We start from the raw sequence: 22593 nt of genomic DNA on the forward strand, positions 1-22593 counted from the left end.
ACTGGTCAGTTCTAATCGTATTTGTAAAGTTGTAAATTAATCTGGTGGAATTCCACTACTTGGTAAGTAATAACTATTCATGATTTCTGAAATTATTTTCTTAGTAAATTAATAAGAGGAGTTTACCTCAATTGTAGAACACTTCCGTATGATACCCTCCAGAAATTAAAACGGAAAAAACGAAAAAATCGACAACTTACCGGTACATTAAAGTAAAATATAAATAATTAAATAATCAATTTAACACAATTAAAAATCAACTTAAAACAATTAAAATTCAAATTAACACAATTAAAAGAATCTAACGAAAATATTCAAAACGATTTTCCTTCCTGAAGCTGACAATGCTTTTCGACCGACTGTCGTGATCACAGGAATGAAAATTACCGAATCAGGCTAAACCTGCAACTTAAATAGTGATTATATGTCTTCGCGCATGCGCGTAAAGGTCCACGCATCGGAGACCAAATATGGCCGCCGAACATTAACAGAATTCTCGTGTAATTTAATTTCAATGGTTTCTGCAATTAATAGTCGCGTATTAATTGCAGAAACCGTTGAAATTAAATTACAAGAGAATTCTGTTAATGTTCAGTGGCCATATTTGATCTCCGATGCGGGGACCTTTACGTGCATGCGCGAAGACATATAATCACTATTTAAGTTGCAGGTTTAGCCTGATTCGGTAATTTTCATTCCTGTGATCACGACAGTCGGTCGAAAAGCATTGTCAGCTTCAGGAAGGAAAATCGTTTTGAATATTTTCGTTAGATTCTTTTAATTGTGTTAATTTGAATTTTAATTGTTTTAAGTTGATTTTGAATTGTGTTAAATTGATTATTTAATTATTTATAATTTACTTTAATGTACCGGTAAGTTGTCGGTTTTTTCCGTTTTAATTTCTGGAGGGTATCATACGGAAGTGTTCTACGTACTATATTGAGGTAAACTCCTCTTATTAATTTACTAATATTATTATCAACGTAGAACATATTGAGTATTACAGCTGATTCATACTATGAAATTATTTTCTGCGGAATGATTACATTGTCTCTTTACTCATTAAGTTTCTACTGTTAAGTTTTCACTCTTCTCATATATTCATTTGATAAGTTTTTAATAATCCTTCAAGAAATTACTTAATTTACTACCCATGTTGAGTCTTTGTTGACATTTCCAATCCTTATTTTTACCTTAATGAATGACACTGCATTGGGACTACCTTGTCCATACTGTATTAGAAAGTGCTAATTACATTTTTTGTTGCTTTTTTGGCCTTTCACCTTTCTTCTTCTACTACTACTATGGACAAGTATATAGAAACACAGGTCCTGATACCTGGTCAGGTTGTAGTCCCCTGATGACATTACCTGATCATGTATCAATATTGCCTTCAGCTGACATTAAATTCTGCACAAATGCCTTACCTATATTCGACCATTATCGAAATATGTTTCCCCCCACATCCGATGACAGCTGTACCACTTTTTATTTTTATTTCTATTTTATTTTTATTTTTGTTTTATTTCTATTTTACTGTACTAATTTTACTTTATAGTTCACTCACCTTCTGTTGGCTAGTAATTCAGCCCATAATTTTCTTAATTCATCATAACTTCTAGGATATTAACATTCTTTGACATATCTACTACACTTCCTTTTCTACTATCCTCACCCTTCTAGTTTCTGGCACTGTAATTTTCACATCCATTGATGCATACTTTATTCAATATATTAATACAAACTTTTATATATATATATAAAAGTTTGTATTAATATGTTTTTAAGGAAGCAACCTAGCACCACCTTTTTGTCTTCTTCGGTTCTCTTTATTCTTTCCTACCTCCCAATATATTTATTTTTATTTCTCGTGAGCCATTAGTTTACCGAACTTAATACCCGAGATGCTCCTTTTCTGCTTTAAGACACTTTTCTCGCCTGCTAGTTTGTTATTCCTTTCTATGCCATGATGCATTCCTTCACGTGTTTATCCCCTACCCTTAACCCTTTTTACATTTGGAACGTAATCGATTTAATTAATATTAAATTTAATTTACTACTTCGCTAATTTAATTTATTTTAATACATCTTCAACTTACGACGCAAGGGGTAGCTAGCCCAACTTTTTAGCATTAGCATTAGTAGAGGCATTTGATGCAAGAAAGCAAGCTTATGCAGCATCAGCCAAAAAAAAAAAAAAAAAAAAAAAAACCACTTCCACTTCACCCCGCTGTTCGTTCAAAATACCTGTCCAGCTGAGCCTTAAACTTATTTAGGCTATCAACCTCCACCACAAGGGATGGAAGTCTGTTCCACCAACCAACCACCCGCTGGCTAAAGGCAAATTTCCGCACGTCTATCCTACATCTGTCTTTCCTCAATTTGAATTTATGCCCTCTCAGGTGATTATTCCGAGCTAGAGGAAGAATCCCATCAGCATTGAGCATGCTTAAACCATTCAAGGCTTTATACACCTCTATCAGATCACCTCGCTGGTGCCTAGTCTCCAGACTCTGTAATTTGCAAAACTTAAGCCTTTCTTCGTAAGAGCACCCCTTTGTTCCATTCACTAATCTTGTTGCCCTTCTCTGTACTCGTTCCAGCAGCTCTACATCCTTCTTGAAATGAGGCCTCCAGACCTGTATACAGTACTCTAGGTGTGGCCTGACCATCGCCTTATACAATGGAATAATCACCTCCTTATCCCTGCTGGAAAAATTCCTGTATATCATTGACAATACACCATGAGCTACTCTTGCTCTCAGAGAACTTCATATCTGCCTGCACAACCACCCCCAGGTCCCTTTCATTCTCTACCACTGTCAGTGTAGTACCACAGAGTTTATACGTTGCTCTGGGGTTGCTGTTTCCCATGTGTAGTACTTTACATTTGTCAATGTTAAACTTCATTTGCCACCTCTCAGCCCATCTGCTCAACCTTTCCAGATCCTGTTGCAGCAGCATAGTGTTAGTAGTGTCCTTGACAACCCTGCCAACCTTTGTATCGTCTGCAAACTTGGACATTAATCCCGATATACCATCATCAATATCATTTATAAATACAGAAAACAATAATGGACCCAACACTGAGCCCTGAGGGACTCCACTCAGGACTTAATTAATTAATTTAGTTAAACTTAATTAATTAAGTTAAACTTAACTTAATTAATTTAATTTTAATTTTACCAATTTCTTACACCAGGGGTCACCAGTTTATACTATATACCACAGCCCACATTCAGTTTAAACTTTTTATTACTCCACAGTAGTACAGATTGCTACAACCTGCACGACCGCAGTAAGTAATCCCTTTTCTTGATTTTTATTCTTGTTATTCTTTTAACGTTTACCCTTTTCTCCCCTAACTAGCAGGTCCCCCTGAACCCTTAGGATATCCTCAATGATACTGGAAAAAATCTTGGCACCACCTTTGTTCAAATGAATACCATTCCAGCCTCTGTCGGGTCACCCATGAAATATATGCACGCCTTTTGATTAAAATGAAAATTAAAAATTTAACTAACTTTACCTACTTTTCACGTGTGGCATGTATTTCATTTCAGAAACAGGCTAAAAGGCTTTGCCCACTTATTGCCGTTTCCTCCTTTGATTTCAGCGGCTGGCCCTCGATAAAGGCGCTGAGGTCACAGGATGAATAGCACTAAGTTATTCTTATTACTTCTTATTACTTTTCCTTTATCTTAGATCCCTCCTTTGTTCACCGTGATAGCGATTTCTGTTCCGTTTGCCCTTTTGCTCCATAATTAGCGTTACGAGTACTGTAACGTTAGCACGTTACCTTTAATGACTACTAATTTATATATATATATCCAATATTTTAAATTAAATAAAACATAAGCCAGTAGTATGGCAAAAACTGTAGAGCGAAAATTGACATAAAAATAACCCAAATAAACAAACGAACGAAAAAAAGGATAGACATAATAGTAGCCCGATAACCCTTGTATAATTTCGAGTTTTAAATCCGAATTATAAAAACTATACAAATTTTAGGATAATGCCAATTATATAATAATTTAGCGGTACCCCCCCGAGAGGTACCAGTTCCGAAAGACGTGAAAATATCACCAAAAGAGGGTTAAAAGAACTACCAAATGATATCAAAATAAATTAAAATAAAATATAGACTGACCATTATGCCCCATATCGACAGAGGACCACGAGGCCAATAATGGTCATGGAATCGCTGCATTTCAATCGCTATACAAATCGTCGCCGTGGTGAAAAGATCGAAGTACCAATTCACCCTCCCTCCTCCGATTGATCCACCAGTGCAGAGGATTTGCACGGCGGTGGTCCTTATGCAGCGAAAAATAAACTATAGAACAGACAGCACTCTAGAGCAGAGCCACACCACTGACATACTGTAAGCTGAATCAGCTTATATAGAAGAAAAAGGAAAATAGATGGCGACACAGGCGTTGCTAAATTAGCATATCGACCCATTACTATCGATATGCTAATTTAGCAAGCTGATTCAGCTTACAGTATGTCAGTGGTGTGGCTCTGCTCTAGAGTGCTGTCTGTTCTTATAGTTTATTTTTCGCTGCATAAGGACCACCGCTGTGCAAATCCTCTGCACTGGTGGATCGGAGGAGGGAGGGTGAATTGGTACTTCGATCTTTTCACCACGGCGACGATTTGTATAGCAATTGAAATGCAACGATTCCACGACCATTATTGGCCTCGTGGTCCTCTGTCGATATGGGGCATAATGGTCAGTCTATATTTTATTTTAATTTATTTTGATTTTGTTATCGTTTGGTAGTTCTTTTAACCCTCTTTTGGTGATATTTCACGTCTTTCGGAACTGGTACCTCTCGGGGGGGGTACCGCTAAATTATTATATAATTGGAATTATCCTAAAATTTGTATAGTTTTTATTAATTCGGATTTAAAACTCAATTATACAAGGGTTATCGGGCTACTATTATGTCTATCCTTTTTTTCGTTCGTTTGTTTATTTGGGTTATTTTTATGTCAATTTTCGCTCTACAGTTTTTGCCATACTACTGGCTTATGTTTTATTTAATTTAAAATATTGGATGTATTTCAGCTTCATATGGAGGAATTGCATGTCGCTGCCTCTAATGAATGCCTAATTATTTATTTATTTATTCACTTTATTATAATTTAATTTATGTTAATATTTAATATAATTCAATGATTATATATATATATATATATATATATATATTAGTGTTATTACTGCACTGAGATATAAGTTTAGTGTTATTTTTAATTGTATTGAATTTAATCGAAATGCCTCAGAGCAGCAACGCAAAAGGGTTAAAGTAGTGGGAGTGTTGTGGCTTATGGGAGAACTGAGAGGGGCAGTTGTCCTCTGAATCACAGCCTTTTGAAATGTACTGCTTCTTTGATGTTTGTGGAGCTATAAGGAGGAATGGGACATGTTATTGCCAATGGGAATGTTTTGTGTGTGTGCTTGGTGTGAGGAAATGAGGTGCCAACTCAGCATTGTTATGGGCCTTTATGAGAGCTTGAAGAACAGGGTAGATGCCCTCAAAGGATTTAAATTGAGGGGCTCATCAAGCTTTCAGCTGCCTACATAAATACTAGAGCTTGCACTTGAACGTCGGGCAACACAGCGGCAATCCCCAGGGAAGAATGCGTTGGTTCCACAGGAATTTGTTGTTATCGGTGACTCTATCATCAGGGAAATGGGAATATATTGTGCAAAATACATTCCCATTTCCCTGACAATAGAGAAATGGGAATATATTGTGCAAAAAGGATACGTGGATATCTACTGTACAACATCATCAACGTTTGCCCCATGTCTGCATGGGGCAAATGTTGATGATGTTGTACAGTAGATATAATCTTTTAAGGGCTTAAAAGGTGATATTGTTGTTCACATAGGTACCAATGATATTAAGAATAGGAGAATGGCAGAATTACTTAACAAGTACAGGTCAATGAAAAACAAGCCACGAGTTAGGGTTGAATTTGAAAGTGTCTGCAATTTTGCCTAGACATTCCTTGAGATTCTGCAAATTCCACAAGTCTTTCACCTCTTTTATTTCTTTCACCAATTCCAAAATTCCTATAGTTCCCCTTTCTGTGCTGTTTTGTCTTTTTTCAATCTTAGCATTGAAGTCCCCCATAATAATAGCATAGTGGGTTTTCTGCTCATCTAGAAGACTCAATTTCAGTGTACACTTCTTCAACCTCTTCATCATCATGGCACGATGTTGGTGCATAAATCATTATAACCTTTAGCCTGTACCTGTACCTCTTAGAAATCTTGAGTATTAGTCTTGACACCCTTTGTGATGTACTTTTGAATTCTAAAATGTTGTTTTTAAAATCTTTATGGACCAGAAACCCAACTCCACCTTCACTCCTTTCACTGTTTCCATTGGTGTACAGCAGATTTCCACTTGATAAATTTATAAGTGATTCATTTCTTCTTCTTGTTTCAGCCAAACCGATGATATTCCAATTCACATTTTCTAATTCCTTTTCCAGCTCTAATATCCTGTCTTCACCGATGAGTGATCTTATAACAGGTGTAACAGGTTGGCCTGTTATAAGTGACCTTATAACAGGCCAAGTTCAGTTTCCGTGCATGGCAGCCTGGTCGTACCCAGAGATTCTTAGCACTCTTTGCTTCCACTCTGATCCTCTCGCTGCCGTAAGAGGGAGAGTGAAAGCTGCTGGGGACTGAGGGCCATTTGTTTTGTCGTGCTGTCATAGGCTGGAGGGTTTGGTCTTTTCCTCTTCACGCTGACCAGGTGTCTTGAAGAGAACCATTCTACACGTTCGTTGCCACCTAAGTGACGTAAAAGGGCTTACCATCGAGAAGGTGTGCATGAGTGGATTTTAGGGAGGCAGGCCAACCGTACTTCTCCTAAATCTTCTGTAATAGAGCGATATTGGATCGATCAGTGTTTTAGGCTGAGTGTCTGATAACACACAGGACACCTGTTCCCATGGATAATAGGGTGGTTGAGTGGAAGAGCCAGAGGGTGGTAATTAATGGATGCTGCTCTTCGTGGACTAATATTATTAGTGGAGCCCCACAGGGTTCGATGTTGGGCACTTTTGTTTTTTATGTTTATCAATGATATTGATGATGGTATAATCAGGCTTAGTGTCAAGGTTTGCAGATGATACAAAAGTTGGCAGGGTTGTTAATGACAGTAATGGTAGTGTGTTATTGCAACAGGATCTAGAAAATTTGGGCAGATGGGCTCAGAAGTGGCAACTGAAGTTTTAACTTTGACAAATGCAAAGTACTGCATATGGGTAGAAGTAACCCTAGAGGAAGATACCAACTGTGTGGTATTACACTTAGTGTGGTAGAAAATGAAAAAGACCTCAGAGTAATTGTGCAGTCAGATATGAAGTTTTCTGAGCAATGCAGACAGACTGCCAGAGCAGGTCATGGGGTTTTGTCAATGATATATAGGAATTTTGCTAGCACGAAAAAGGAGGTGATTATCCCTTTGTATAATGAAATGGTCAGGCCATGCCTTGAGTACTACGTACAGGTCTGGAGGCCTCATTTTCGGAAGAATGTAGATTTGCTCAAGCAAATCTACATTCTTCCTAAAATCTACAGAGCAAATTTACAGAGAAGGGCAGCAAGATTGGCAAGGGCAATGAAGGGACCCTCTTACCAAGAGAGGCTTAAGTTCTGCAAATTGCAGCAGCTGGAGACTAGGTACCCTGCGAGGTGATCTGATTGAGGTGTATAAGGCCTTGAATGGGTTGAGCATGCTGAATTCTGATGGGATTCCTGCACTTGCTCAGATTATAAACCTAAGGGGGCATAAATTCAAATTGAGGAAATTCAAGTTGTAGAATAGATGTGCGGAAATTTGCCTTTAGCCAGTGGGTGGTTAATTGTTGGAACAAACTTCCGTCTGTCGTTGTGGAAGTTGATAGCTTAAATAAATTCAAGGAGGAACTGGACAAACTTTTAGAGGGAATGGTTGTGTGAATTTTTTTTTTTTTTTTTCCTTTGGCTGATGCTGCATAAGCTCATACGCTTGCTTTCTTGCATCACATGCCCCTATTACTGCCTGTGGGTAGCAGTAACCCCAGAATAATGTTCCAACTGTGGTACTACACTCAGGGTGGTAGAGGATGAAAAGGACCTGTAGGTAATTGTGCAGTTAAATATGAAGTTTTCCGAGCAGTGCAGATGATCTGCAAGAGTAGTTCACGGTGTCTTGTCAATGATATACAGGAATTTTCTAGCAGGGATAATGAAGTAATTATTGTTAGGGGTTATTGTGATTATCCACTTGTATAAGGGGATAATCACACTCCTCCCTTTCTATATTTTCTGTTCGTATTGTACTCCTCAAATTCCAGTTCTGCATTCTTTATATCTGTTCGACACCACGTGTTATCCCAACAATATCTCCGTTTGATTGCTTTGACCAACACCTCAAATTCATCAAATGTGTTTACTAAACTCCTGGTATTGTTGTAGACTGTTTTTACTCTGTATACACGAGAGCCGACCGGGCTAGCCGAGTGGGTAAAGTACCTGCCTGGCAACCCAAAGGTCGCGGGTTCGATTCCCGTCTCGGGCTTGGATCAAAGTACTGCAAAAACCTTGGGAGGTGCAATATGGCCACAGAAGCCGATGCGCCAACAACTACCAAATCAAAAAAAAAAAAAAAAAAAGTATACACGAGTATTCGCAAATATTCATTACCTATACTACTAAATATGGTGATTTCGTTACTGTTAAATAGGTTTCATTTTTTTATTTGTGAAACGAGGCAGAGTTGAACTGACGTTCTGGGAGCCACCCTAACCTAAAACTTACTTGCTTATCTCTCTGTACATTAAATTGTTTTCCTCCTAGTGATATTTATTCTAGCCAATGGGAGAAGAGTGTGTGAGGCAACTACGTCACTACAAATGCAATTAATTATTGACAACTGCCTCCATAACATTCACCAACCTCATACACGTGCTTCCCTGTCTAACATTTGATGTTCCATTGTAACATTTTTTGTATATTAATGAATATTGCATACTTGTAAGTAGTTTAGCCATTTGTAAATATTTTAAATATTTGTATAGTTTGTAAATACTGTAGTTAAATATTTTAGTCTTGCTCTTTTGGATGCAACAATATTCCTCATGCATTGTGGGAATCTGAAGAAAAAGGCCTTTTCTTAAGTGAGATATGTGATTGCAGGTAAATAATTACATAGTGATATTTATTCAACCTTGATAATGTTGCGCACTACAAATGCACAGGTAAATAATTACATAGGTCATTTCTTGTTTAGATATCGAACACAGTGACTGTTTTTTTGTCTGGTGGCACTGGGGTCTCCCCCAATTCCGCGTTTTGACTCTGTGTAGAATATAATACTCTGCATAAGGCCAGGGTATGTGTTTTGTTAAGTTTTAGTGTGGGTTTTTTGTAGTAGTAGTAGTAGTGGCATGTGATGCAAGAAAGCAAGTGTATGAGAAAAAAAAAAGTGGAGAGCCACTAACAACGCCAGTTTCCATCACTGCCACGGGAGGTGGGCCAGGACACATTAGGAGAGAGAGGAAAGCTCTGGCGGGGTGAACCCTGGGCATTCAAAGAGCCTAGGCATTCAAAGAGAGTCCCCCCCCCCAAAAAAAAACGAAAAATGTTTTTTTATTGGAAAGGAGATAATCGGGAGAGGGTGGGATAAATAGGGATAGAGAACAGAGGGGGGCAGTGTTGCAGCACTTGCCCGATTTAAAAGGGGGAACTGTAAGTGTAAGGGAACCCTGGTTCAGAGGGTGGGAGTTGAAATTGGGTGTTAGGGTGAGCCTCCAGGCAAAAGGGGGTAGGGGCCACACAGGGTGGGGGAAGGAGACTCAACCACCCTAGGTGACAGGAATAAAAGAACATAGGGAAAGAGATTCCTATGGTGGAGCCTGCTTTTTGCAGCTCTGTTCCACACTGGCCTGGGGGTTACCCTAATGGCCAGTGTCTGCATCCCACACCATGCCAGCTTGGAAAAGCTACGGCATGGTGTGTTAGCTTGGATAACCATGCGAGCCTGCATAGCCATGTCTGTCCAGTGAAGAGGCTAAGATAGATTTAGTGTGGGTTAGATTATATATATGCAATTAATAACTTTAGGTTAAAGTTATTAATTGAATGTTAGAACATTCAATTAATAACTTTCATTCACTCAACATTCACACAGTTTTGTTTTTTTTAGTTTTTTTCTTATACTTTCTATTATCTTTTATATATTAGTATTAGTATTAGTAATGGCCGCATGGTGCAAGAAAGCCTATAGCTTATGCTGCACCAGCCAAAAAAAAAAAAATATATATATATCCGAACAAAACAATGATAAAAACAAAAAAAAAAAAAAATAAATAATAATAATTAATAAAAAAAAAAAAAAGGAAATTAAACCTATCATCCCATGCGCCTCCCCTACCCGAAGGCACCATCCAGATGACCCTTGAATTTCCCCAAACTGTCGGCCTCTACCACCCATGAAGGCAACTTATTCCAGTAATTTATAACTCGCTGGCTAAAATAAAACTTCCTGCAGTCCAATCTAAACATTCCCCCCCCCCCCGTAACTTGAATATATGTCACCTAGTTCCAGCATCATTTATAATCTTGAAAATTTCGTTCTCATTCATTTTACTGATGCCTCTCAGAGCCTTAAACACCTCAATCAAATCTCTTCTAAGGTGTCTAGTTTCCAAACTCTGCAACCCACATATTCGAAGTCTTTCTTCATAAGGACGCCCTTTTGCCATTCTCACCAGGCGAGTTACCCGTCTTTGCACCCTTTCAAGAAGCTCGATGTCTTTCTTTAGGTGCGGTCTCCATACTTGAACACAGTATTCCAAGTGTGGTCTAACATAAGCCTTATATAATGGGATTATCACGTCCCTATCTCTACTTGCAAAAGTTCGATAGATCATCGATAGGACACCATGGGCCTTCCTTGCAACCTATTTACAATGCTTCGAGAATTTCATGTCTGACCGTATCGTAACACCCAAGTCCCTTTCCTCCAATACTGGGTTTAGTTGAACTCCACCAACCAAGTGAATAAGTCTTTTTGGGATTACTGTTTTCCAGGTGTAATACACTTTGTTGGATTAAAGCACAGCTGCCATTTTTCTGACCATTCTTAAAGTCTATCTAGGTCTCTCTGAAGAAGCTCAGCTTGACAGTGATCATTAACTACTCTACCAATTTTCACATCATCTGCAAATTTAGACATCACGCCCTCTATCCCTTCATCAATGTAGTTTATGAAAATTAAAAACAACAGTGGTCATTATACTGATCCTTGGGGAACCCCACTTCTTACATCAACCCAATTTGAGGAATAGCCATTTATCACAACCCTCTGCCTCCTGCCCTGAAGCCATCCTTCTATCCATCTAAGGTTCTTCCCAGTGATTCCAACCTGTTCCAGCTTATAAAGCAACGGCTCATGTGGGACTGTGTCAAAAGCTTTGCTGAAATCTAAGTAAACAATGCCGAAATTATTCCCTAAATCCAGCTCGTGAGTGACCCTTTCGAAATAGCGAACCAGATTTGTTAAACATGATTTTCCCTTTACAAAACCATGCTGAGTATCCTTGAGAATTTCAATTCGATATAAATGATCCTGAATTCCACCCTTGATCATCACCTCCATGATTTTCCCTACTACTGAAGTCAGACTGACAGGTCGATAATTTCCAACTTCACTTTTAGAGCCACCCTTATGTATGGGAGATACATTTCCACTTTTCCAATCCAAGGGAATCTCCCCAGAGTCTAGCGATGCTCGCATAATTAGCCTCAATGGTTCAATGCACTCGCTTGCCGCCTCCCTTAAGATTATAGGGTATATTCCATCAGCTCCAGGAGCCTTACTGGTCTGTAGGCTCGAAGGTTTTTTCATTAAATAATCTTCCGAAATTTCAATATCATTAATTACATATTTTTTTAACTTCGCTCCCACAATTTCCCATTGCCACAAAAGGTTTTTCATTTGTAAATATCGATGCAAAATAACTGTTGAGTTCATCTGCAACGGCAGCTGGTGTATTTAATACTGTCCCCTTTCCCTTACGCAAAGGTCCGATCTGGTTTGTCCTGCTCTTCTTGGCATTTATATATGTGAAGAATTCCTTATCCCCCACTCTTTGCTCTGTTTGCTAGTGATTTCTCATAAACTCCCTTTGCCTGTTGAACCTTTTCTGTGGCTCTGTTACATATCACCTTGTAGCTGTTATAGGCTTCAGTACTTTTTATTGCTCTGTAACCTTTCCATGCCACCTTTTTCTGCTCAAGTAATGTGGCAACTTCACTATTCATCCATCTTGGAACCCTCCTCGTCTAGTATTTTTTGAATGGCACATTCAAGGCATCTATGATTAATGTTTTAAAAGCGTACCACAGTTCAAATGTATTCATTTTCTGCACGATATCTACCCAGTTAATAGAGACCGTGTAGTACCTTAAGGCATCGTAATTTCCTTTTCTGAAATTAAAACCCATTCCTTTGCCTTTTACTGCTGCTACATCTCTCATCATCATCCACCGTAGAACTCCGTGATCACTTCCTGCTACTGGTTCCTCTACTGTCAGCCCTGTTATGTCATCTGATTCATGGGTGATGATGTCTAGGATATTCTTTTCTCTAGTACTTTCCCTGACATTTTGATACAAATAACAGTCATCTAGTTAATTTAAAAATTTTATTCCCATTTACTCCAGTCAAAGAGGCAAATTGAAATCACCCATAATAAGACATTGACACTTACTTGCCCATTCCATTTGCATGTAGAGGCTTTCGTCATAATCTTCACAATCACCTGGTCTGTAGATTACTCCTACTTGCATTATACCTTTTGTTTCCAACTATCTCACACCATACAGATTCCATACTAGCATGTGAAACGTCTGAATCCAGGAAAGCTATCGTCGCACTCAGGCTGTTTCTGATAAGAAGCATTACCCCACCACCCTTTCTTCTACCCTATCCTTCCTAAATACATTATACAAGCCGTACTGAAACTCATAAACCCCCATTTCCGGGTGGCACCCCGTTTCTGTAAGTTCTATTATGTCCACGTTACTTATTTTAACCAGCAGTTCGAATCCGCTCATTTTATTGACTACACTTCTAACATTACTGTGTAAACAATTAAGATTTACAGTTCTTCTATATTTAACAACCCTAACACAACCCTTGAAGTTTTTTGGGCTCTCTTCCCTTGATATTAGCTTACCTGCTCACGTGAAACGTTTCTGCCCCCAGAACATCTAGATAATACGTCCAGTTGGGGTAGCAGATAAGAACTCTTAAGGTATGTGCAAGAGTTACTTTGACCAATATTATCAGATAAACGCGTGTCAGTATTACCCACATCCCCCCCCCCTAACTAGCAGTTTCCCTGAACCTTTAAGGTATCCTCAATAATACTGGCAAAAACATTTGCACACCTTTGTTTAAGCGTATCCCGTCTCTACAAAACAAATTCCTTCTACCTACAAGTGTGGGCCATGCTGATAGAAATTTCCCCCCTAAAGCCTTGCAGATTCCTTCAAGTCTTGAGTTAATCCACAAGGCTCTTAACATATAATCCCTCCTATCGTGTCTGGGCAGAATTGCAGACAGACATTATGGAGTAGCTCGCGGCATTTCCTCAGCATGGTCCTGTATTTTATACTCTTGTATAAACGACAAGAAGGTCTCTGTTTCTGTGATGATCAATATATGCTAAGTAATTTAAATCTAAACCAAATATAAACCAGTATAGGCCGAATATAAATCGAATAGTTTAGATTTAAATTACTTAGCATATATTGATCATCACAGAAACAGAGAACTTCTTGTCGTTTTTTGCCTTCATTCTGGGTGGTTGGCCCCAGTTGAAGTCATCTAGATTGTCGGTAAAAAGCGATAATAATAATTTTTTTTTTTTTTTTTTTTTTGCGTTTTCTTAAGTCCTTGATGGTATTCTTATTATTGGATTGATTTACTTTTTCTAATGATATTCTAATAGACATTGTGGGTGTATTGCATGATTGCTTGCAACTGCATTAACCCATAAATATTAGTTATTGTCTTTTAACTTTCTTGCTTTCCTTTTATCACTAATATAACTATTAATATATATATATATATATATATATATATATAAAACAGCTGCAACAATAAAGTACCCAACTGGTGCTTTTGTGGTCATGTTCAATGAGTTTGAAAATAAACAGGTGGTATGTTGTTCTTCAAACAGATGGTGGTACAGAAATTGACAATTTGCGAGTAACAACCAGTTTCATTTGTAGCATTAATGTTTCATATCATAGTTTTGTAATGGAGCAATGAATGAATATCAAATTTTGCTTTGAACTGGGAAAAGCTACAACAGAAACATATGAAATGTTAAAACTGTTTATGGTAATGAAATGTTAAGTCACACCAGTGTGTTTGAATGGTGTAAGTGGTTCAAAGAACACAGATGTGCGGATGTTTGCGAAGACCAAAGAAATAGATGTCTGTCAACTTCTCTAAATGAGGACAGTATTGAAATAGTTTCAGAAATTGTGAAAATAGATTGTCATTTGACCCCCAGAATGATGGCTGATGAGTTGGATAAGATTAAAGAGATGATTTGCCAAATTTCACATGAAGATTTAGGGAAAAGGAAGGCAAAAATTTGTGCTGCCCAGCCTCACGATGAGCAGAAGCAATGAAGTGTCATCATGTGAAAAGTTCATCCATCCAGACTTGTCAAGACAATTCTAATTTCCTTGACTATATTGTCGCTAGAGTTGAGTGTTGGGTGTTTCAGTATGACCTAGAGATGAAGCATCAGAGCATGCACTGGACTTCAAAATAATCACCAAGGCCCAAAAAAAAGTTTTGTTTGCAGAAGTCCAGGATCAAGATGATGCTGATCATGTTTTTTGACAAACTGTGTGATTCACAAGGAATTCATACCTGAAGGGGAGAGAATCAGTGCTGTGTTTTATGTATCTTTTTGAAGCACATTTCCTGGGTGAGGCTGCAATTTTGAGAGAAATTCAGCTGGTTCTTACAGATCCAGCATCCATCCTACTTTCTGAATCTATCACCAGTAGACTTCCTCTTTCCCAAGGTGAAAACTGTCTTCAAAGGAAAGATTTCAGGTTAGAATAGCAAAGAAAAATGTAACTGCCAAAATGAGTATCATCTCTTTGTACACCTTTGCTGACTCTTCAGAAACTTTTAGAACGGTGTAATAAGTGCATTCAGTCCATTGATGGTTATTTAAGATTTTATTGCTGGATGGCAAGTGACATGCACTTGCCATTAAGCAATAAAATTTTAGTAGTATAATAAAAGTCTCTTTGGGAGACTTTTTTCCCTAAGAATATTTTAATATTTTCCCCCTTAAATCTGACAAAAGCTGAATGAACCAATTGTATAGGACTATATGTTATGTTCAGTTTTGGTCCCCTGTATCCAAAGATCAAATTGAATTTGATATATCATGATCTCAGGCAAGCCTGGATATTAAGAAATCTTAGGGAGAAGGTTGGTTTCTTTAAAGTTGAGCAACTGTTATTCCCATTTGCGTGAGTTACAGCAGTTTACCAACTAAGGTTCAAAAAATTAGAAATTGAGGAAAGAACTAATTTGAAATAAAACAAGAATCCCAATCAAAATGGGAGCAAGCGAAAGCATTAATAAAAATAAAATCATGCTGTTTGTTCTCTTAGTAGTTGTATTATTATCTGAGAAAGGTTATTTTGACTCCTTTTCTTATTTTTTTGTTGGTAGTTAATAAGAAAATTCATGCTGAAATGATGAGAACCTTTCTCAAAAGAAAAATTGAAATTAGCAATCTACAACCCTAATTTAAAAGACCTTTATTTTATCATTGCCCTTTTGATATGCTTATTCTTTAATACATTGCACTAGAATTTGAATTGGTAGAGAAAAATATAACTTTGTACTTGCATTATATTACAAGTCTTATCACATACTGTTTTAACTGGTTATGTAGGTGTGCCCAGCATATACCTACAACTTAGAAATTCTTTAAATTTTATTTTAATGTAGATTTGTTTTTAATGTAGGTTCTTCAGCAAATTGCTTCCAGAAACTGCTTCTAGCAGCAAAGCAACATGTATATGATCTAATTGATCGTGAGCGTACTGAATTGCATTCTCAGTTGAGTGAAGAAGGTGATAAACCAGAAGTTTGCTTTATTGAATCTGCCCTAGAGGTATTTTTATAATTAGAATTTTTCTTTTATTATCCGCTTTAATGAAATTAAAATATTGATTTTATTTTCAGTCATTCCTATCTCAATTAGAAACTGAGCCTCAGTACAGGCACTACTTTAGTCTTGGGGTGTGGCAGGGAACACATTTATAAAGAAACCTCTATAACCATAGTGAATGGTCAGTGACCAGTACAAAATTACTTGCACCATATGTTTGAATCTGTGTTTATCACAAAATATGGTAATTTTATTATATTCTCTAAACTTCTGTAACCACATGTGGCCATTTTTCACTATAAACAGAAAGTTTATTTATAAGATACTGTTTTATTACTTTGCAACCTGAAATAATGGACACTCTTTGTATTCCCCCCCCCCCCAAAAATGAATGCAAGTGGATGTGTGTATTTATTGATTTTCACAGGCACGTTGAACTCCAGCTACAAGTTATATTAATTTATATGAAATTACTGACCTGATATAATTTAATATGGTAAATTGACATCAGAATGCATCTAAGGTGTGGAACAATTGCAAATCACATAGGCCAGTGTTTCTCAACAGTGGGTCTGTGGCTTACAGTTAGGAGATCTACAAGTTTACCTTACACTTGACAGCATTTTCTGAAACTTCCTAATTTGAGAAAGAAAGGAAAAGATCAGTATATTGTGAGATAGAGTTCACAGTAAATAGCATACTTTGTACATTACCAGATTGTTTTTTCCCTGAAAATGGGACATTGTGCTCATTATCTTTAAGTAAGTACAAAGTAGTCTTTGCATATAAGTATCACAAACTCTAATAGTTTTATATATGTTCATTTTATCTCATTGTCTCTGTGCGGGCCAAAGATTCCCCACCCTCGACTTATATGGAACGATTGCTGATATTTTTCCATTTAAACCACCAAGCGTTCGAACTAAAAAGAAAAAAAAGGACTTGCAACAAGTAAGTTTTACTTTGCTCCCCAAAGGAGAATATTCTATTTAGTATAATCTTTTGAATGTGTCAATTTTATGTTGTGCTGGTTTTGCTATTCAAATAGATGAATCACTAGATATATCAAACCAAGCCATTTTATTAGTCTGTATGCAGTTTATTGATTATTCCGAAGAGGAAATCAGGGGAGGACTGCTTTGCTGCTGAACTAAAAACTTTTACTGGTGAATGTATCTTTCATGCCTTAAATGAATTTATTGAGAAAAAAGTTTTGCATTGGAAGTGCTGTATCCCTGTGAGTACAGATGGGACAACAGCAATGACGGGACATTAATCTGAGGTTGTAGCTCGAATTAAAAACTGTGTGCAGAAGATATTACTGAAATGCATTAATTTTTACATCATGAACTAGCTTTAAAAAAAATTATCCTTCTTGAGAAATACTTTCTCAAGAAGTTAAAATTATAAATTTTGTAAATGAAAGTGCTGCCAACTCGAGATTGTTCTCTGTGATGTGCGAAGAAATGGGTTCTGCTCATTCTTCACTTCTGCATAACAGTATCCATTGGCTTTCTCGAGGGAAGGTATTGACATAACTAGAAAAGAGGTGGAAAAATATTTCCACCTCTTTAGTAGAACTAAAGGAAGAGGTGGAAATATTTTTGAAGGAGAGGAACTCTGATTTAGGAGTACTGTACAATAATGGAAGTCTGTTGGAAAAACCAGCTTATTTAAGTGGCATATTTGGTATCTTCAATGAACTTAACTTCTCCCTGCAAGGATGATTAAATGACATTTGTCACTTTTTTTTAAAATTAGAGCATTTCATAAAAAGTTATTAATTTGATATAGAAGACTGGGTATGGGTATTTATGATGTGTTTCCTCAGTACTGTCAAATGGTAATCAATAAACCTTTTATTTTTGATGGAAAGGTGATTAATGTTAATATAAAAGTTCACCTAAATGCACTTAGTAAAAATTTTCAAGATTATTTCTTGGAAACTAATAACATTTGTATGGGGGGAGCCTATGGATACAAAACCCTTTTCATCAATCTGAATTTCATCTAACACCATTGGAAGAAGCCCAGCTCATCTAACTGGCCAATGACAGTACTGTTGAGAGGATGAGAGTAAGATTGAGAAGATGAAAGAAGATATTTTTTGACATTAGACTTGAACTTCTGTAGATTGTTCAAGTTTCATTTTCTGGAACAACCTTCCTAAGGGAAGGTTGTTCCAGAAAACGAAAGATGAATGAATAAATGAGGTAAAAGAAAAGTTGGTTCTGTGAGTTTGAAGTTGGACAGTGAAAGGATGTTGAGTGGTAACGACACATGTTTGGACTACTTTGAAAGCAAAACCAGGAATTATAGAAGCCAATTCAGAAAACCAGTACCCATTCTATAGAAAAGGCTTGTAGCAGAAGCAGAATGTGTATGAGATAGTGGAGAGACTCTGTTAGAGATGAGTTAATTAGAGATCATTAATTAACCTAACCTGATATAATTTAATGATATAATTTAACCTGATATAATGCCCTCTTCTGAATGGAATCGAGAAGCCTGAGAGAGGTTTTGGGGACACCACCCCAGATGTGGAAACAATATTCTGCGGTGATGCAGATTTGCAATTTGTAAGGAGTAAACAGCTGCTTGGAAGAAAAGTAATGCAGAGAGTGAAAGAGAAAACAGTTTTTTATATGCAGAGGAAGCAATATTTGTAATGTGCTTATGCCAAGAGAGAGAGAGAGATTAGAAGTCAGGGTAATCCCCAATATAGATATATCGGAATGTCATTGAAGGTAAGCATATGAGTTGAATTATCCTTTTTTGCAAAATATAAGACAGGACTGAGTTTTAGAAGGATTGAAATTAACTAAGTTATCTTTGCCCCACTGGAGAATTACCTGGAGGTCAGCATTTAAAGAATCGGTAATGGATATTTGAGAAGTCGATGCTGTTTCAGCAGGGCAGAGTTTCTCAGACTGGAAGGTGGAATGCAATGTCCTATCATCAGCAAAGCTATGAATAGAATTTCCAGTCAATGGAAGAAGGTCATTAATGTACAAGAGGAAAATAGTGGGAGAAAGAACTGAAGCTTGGGGAACACCGCATTAGTGGAGAAGTTAGAAGACAGAGCCATCTACCATCACCCACAGTGATCGGTGAGAGAGAAAACTGGATCCCAGTTCCTAAAAACCATTGGAAAACCATATGATGGAAGCTTATTTAGAAGACCTTTATGCCAAACATGATCAGAAGCCTTTGAAATGTCAAGAGCAACTGCTTGTGTCTCACCAAATTTTTTCATTGAATTTGTCCATAGATAAGTAACATAAGCCAGAATATCACCAGTGTATCGACACTGATGGAATTAATACTGGCGATCATTGATCAGATGGACGGGATTTGTCACTCTTTTTAGGAATTGGCTGTGTATAAGCAAATTTCCAAGCAGAAGGAAAAACACCTTTGGAATAGGAAAGTGAAAAAATGCGACACAGAATAGGAGTACAGGTTTTGAGAACAAGTCAAGTACTATCAGGACCTGTAGCTTTCTTAGCATCAAGGTTGTTTAAAATCCTTCTGACATCCTTTTGAAGGAAGACCACATGAGGCATCAAATGGAGTGTACTGGGAATGGTAGGAGGTAGTTTACCAAGATCATTAATACACGAGTTGGAAGAAAAATGGGATGCTAGCAGGCCAGCTTCATCCTTGGCTGAAGTGGCAATAGAGCATCTGGTTTTGACAGAAATGGGAGCAGAGCAGAGAGGGGCAAAAGTTGCAGCCAATAGCTTTGGCAAGAGACCAGAATGCTCAGCTACCATTAGGGCAAGAAGCAAGTTTTCTACTCAACCATCCTTTTATCCATTATAGCAACTTACCCTTAATACCATTCTGCTCCAATTTGTACAATAGTCTTTCATGCGGAAAAGTGTCAAAAACTTTTCTGAAATCCAAATATATGATATCAAAATTATTTTTTGCATCCAGTTCCTTTGTAACTACTGTAATAATGATAATGGTACCCAAGGGAGTACTATTATCATGTAGAATGGTACCCAGGAGGAGCTAGATGAAAACCTGTGTTTTCTGGAAGACAATGACGGAGATGGACAGATGAAATTCATGAGTTTGTGGGTAGTAAATGGATGGCCATTGCACAAAACAGAAGGAACTGGAAAGTTGCTGGAGAGGCCTTCATCCTGCAGTGGATTGAAAATGGCTGATGATGATGATGAATTCTACGTATATTTAGTGGGAAAGCCCATTTAATAGCATTTGTCAGGTTTATCGAAAACGACACAAATATTAATTTTTTTTTGTTTTTGTTGTTGTAGAGAACTCGCTGAAAGAACAACTGGCTAAGTTATTTTGAAAGTAATGAATAATTATTTACAAAGTGTGATATATTATGGAAGTCGTGTGTCGTCATTTGTACCAATGGCGCTCCTGCAATGACAGGAGCACTAAAAGGATTTGTAAACTTAGTAAAACGGCAAATTCAAATATAATTCAAACACACTGTTTTATGCACACAGAAGTTCTAGTAGCAAAGACGGTTGTACCCGATTTAAAACTTGATCAAGCAGTTAAAACGATCAATTATATCAATACTAGACCACAAAATATACGTATTTTTGGTAAATTATACGAGGAACTGGAGTCTGATAAATTTTCTTTAATAATGCATACTGAGGTTCGGTGGCTATCAAAAGGAAATGTACTCATGCGTATGGATGAGTTGCATGAGGAAATGCTCATATTTGTTTCACTGGAGCAGTCAGAATTTTGAGAGTATTTTAAGTGGTGAAATATGGTGCTGTTAATTAGCTTTTCTAGCAGATTTATTCGTGCAGCTTAATAAATTTAATATCAGTATGCAAGGCCCAGAGGAAAATTTACTCACTTCTACTGACAAGTTTTTTGCCTTTAAAGAAAAGTTGAGTATATGGAAAAAATATGTAAATGAAAAAAATTTCTAAATTTTTTTTCATTTACAAAACAAATTTTACTAAAATAATTAATGTAATAAGCAAAACATCAGAGCTGTTAAAGACAAAAATTTGAGCATTACTTTCCATCCCATGATACCAAAATATATTTGTGGGTAAGAGACCTAGTTGCAACAAGAAACCTTCCAATGTTAGAACTTAATTTGCAAGAGGAAGAAGAAGAATTGGCTGAGATCTGTAGTGACCAGTCGCTGGCAATTGACTTTAATAATACTAATATTAGAAAATTTTGGATCAAAATTCAAAATGAATTTTGAATTTTGATCCGAATTTCAGAAAAGGCAATTAGAATTTTATTGCCATTTTCCACTTCCTACTTGTGCGAAACAGGATTTTCCACTTTAAACGAGATTAAACAAAAAAGAGACATACTAAAGTTGGTAGAAGAGGAGTTGAGAGTAAGCATATCCACAATAAATCCTTGTATTAAAAAACTGTGTGCCTCCCATCAAACCCAACCACAAATTAAAATGTTATAATTGTATATTTGTTTGTTTTTATATAATTATGTTAATTTTTAAAATATTTACTTTTAAATTTCATGCAATTCATGTATGTTCAAAAAAAGAGACATTTAAAACAAATAATAAGTGTACAGTATTATTAAATATACAGAAATATTTTCCATTTTGTGAAAATATGTATTATATATGTGTATATATATGTATAATAGTGATTGTAATGTGCTGCAACAACGAAAAGGTTGAGAAACAGAGTTAGGCAATTCATGGTGTATTCAGTAGTAATAAAAAGTGGGGTGGACATGCTGTATGAAGACGTAATGAAATTTTTGGATATGGCAAATATATACCCAGCTCATTGACATAACATGGCCTCGACAATGTTCCCTCCACATACACACTACTCGGACTCCCTCCAGTCACTAACTGGCAGTTAGGCATTGAGATGAGAGATTATATACTAGCTGATCCGGAAGCCTCCTAGAGAGTTACTAATAGGTTCAGTCCGGTACTAACTAGCGGCTGGCCTGTGAACACCGTTTTAGAGCTATACCCTCGAAATGTAAGGAAGATTGGATCTCGCCATGATGTTCATCACAACCTCAAAAGACATCATACTGCATGATGGTAGAGATCGGGAGGGTTTACCAGAGCTTTACTGTAGAGTCCGAACCTGGGCAGAGTGGTGGTATTGCACCAGTTGATGAGTCATCTACCACCTTGAATGGGATATGTATTAGGTGTGAATATAACATAACGTGTTGATTGAAAAAGCTTTGAAGATTTTGCTACCTTTCACTTCATCATATTTATGTGAAACTGTTTTCAGTTATAACATCTGTGTCTTGATGCTTGTGTGCAATTGGAATTGGCTCTTTTAAACTCCATTGAATCCAGATTGGAGTCTTTAGTTATGAGTTCAAGAACTGATA

The 22593-nt window shown here is 37.0% G+C and overlaps 1 protein-coding gene across 1 annotated transcript in view; it reads left to right on the top strand.

Annotated features, from left to right (window-relative positions):
- Nucleotides 1–22593, top strand: part of LOC150085173 (E3 ubiquitin-protein ligase RNF10) — a 197799-nt gene that overhangs the window by 60017 nt on the left and 115189 nt on the right. Inside the window, exon 7 of the mRNA XM_090373063.1 lies at nt 16091–16239. Within this exon, the coding sequence (XP_090229189.1) occupies nt 16091–16239 (149 nt within the window). The remainder of the gene's footprint in view (nt 1–16090; nt 16240–22593) is intronic.

This window comes from Mastigoproctus giganteus, chromosome 5, assembly GCF_048544385.1.
Source record: "Mastigoproctus giganteus isolate SK-2022 chromosome 5, ASM4854438v1, whole genome shotgun sequence".
NCBI classification, from domain to species: domain Eukaryota; kingdom Metazoa; phylum Arthropoda; class Arachnida; order Uropygi; family Thelyphonidae; genus Mastigoproctus; species Mastigoproctus giganteus.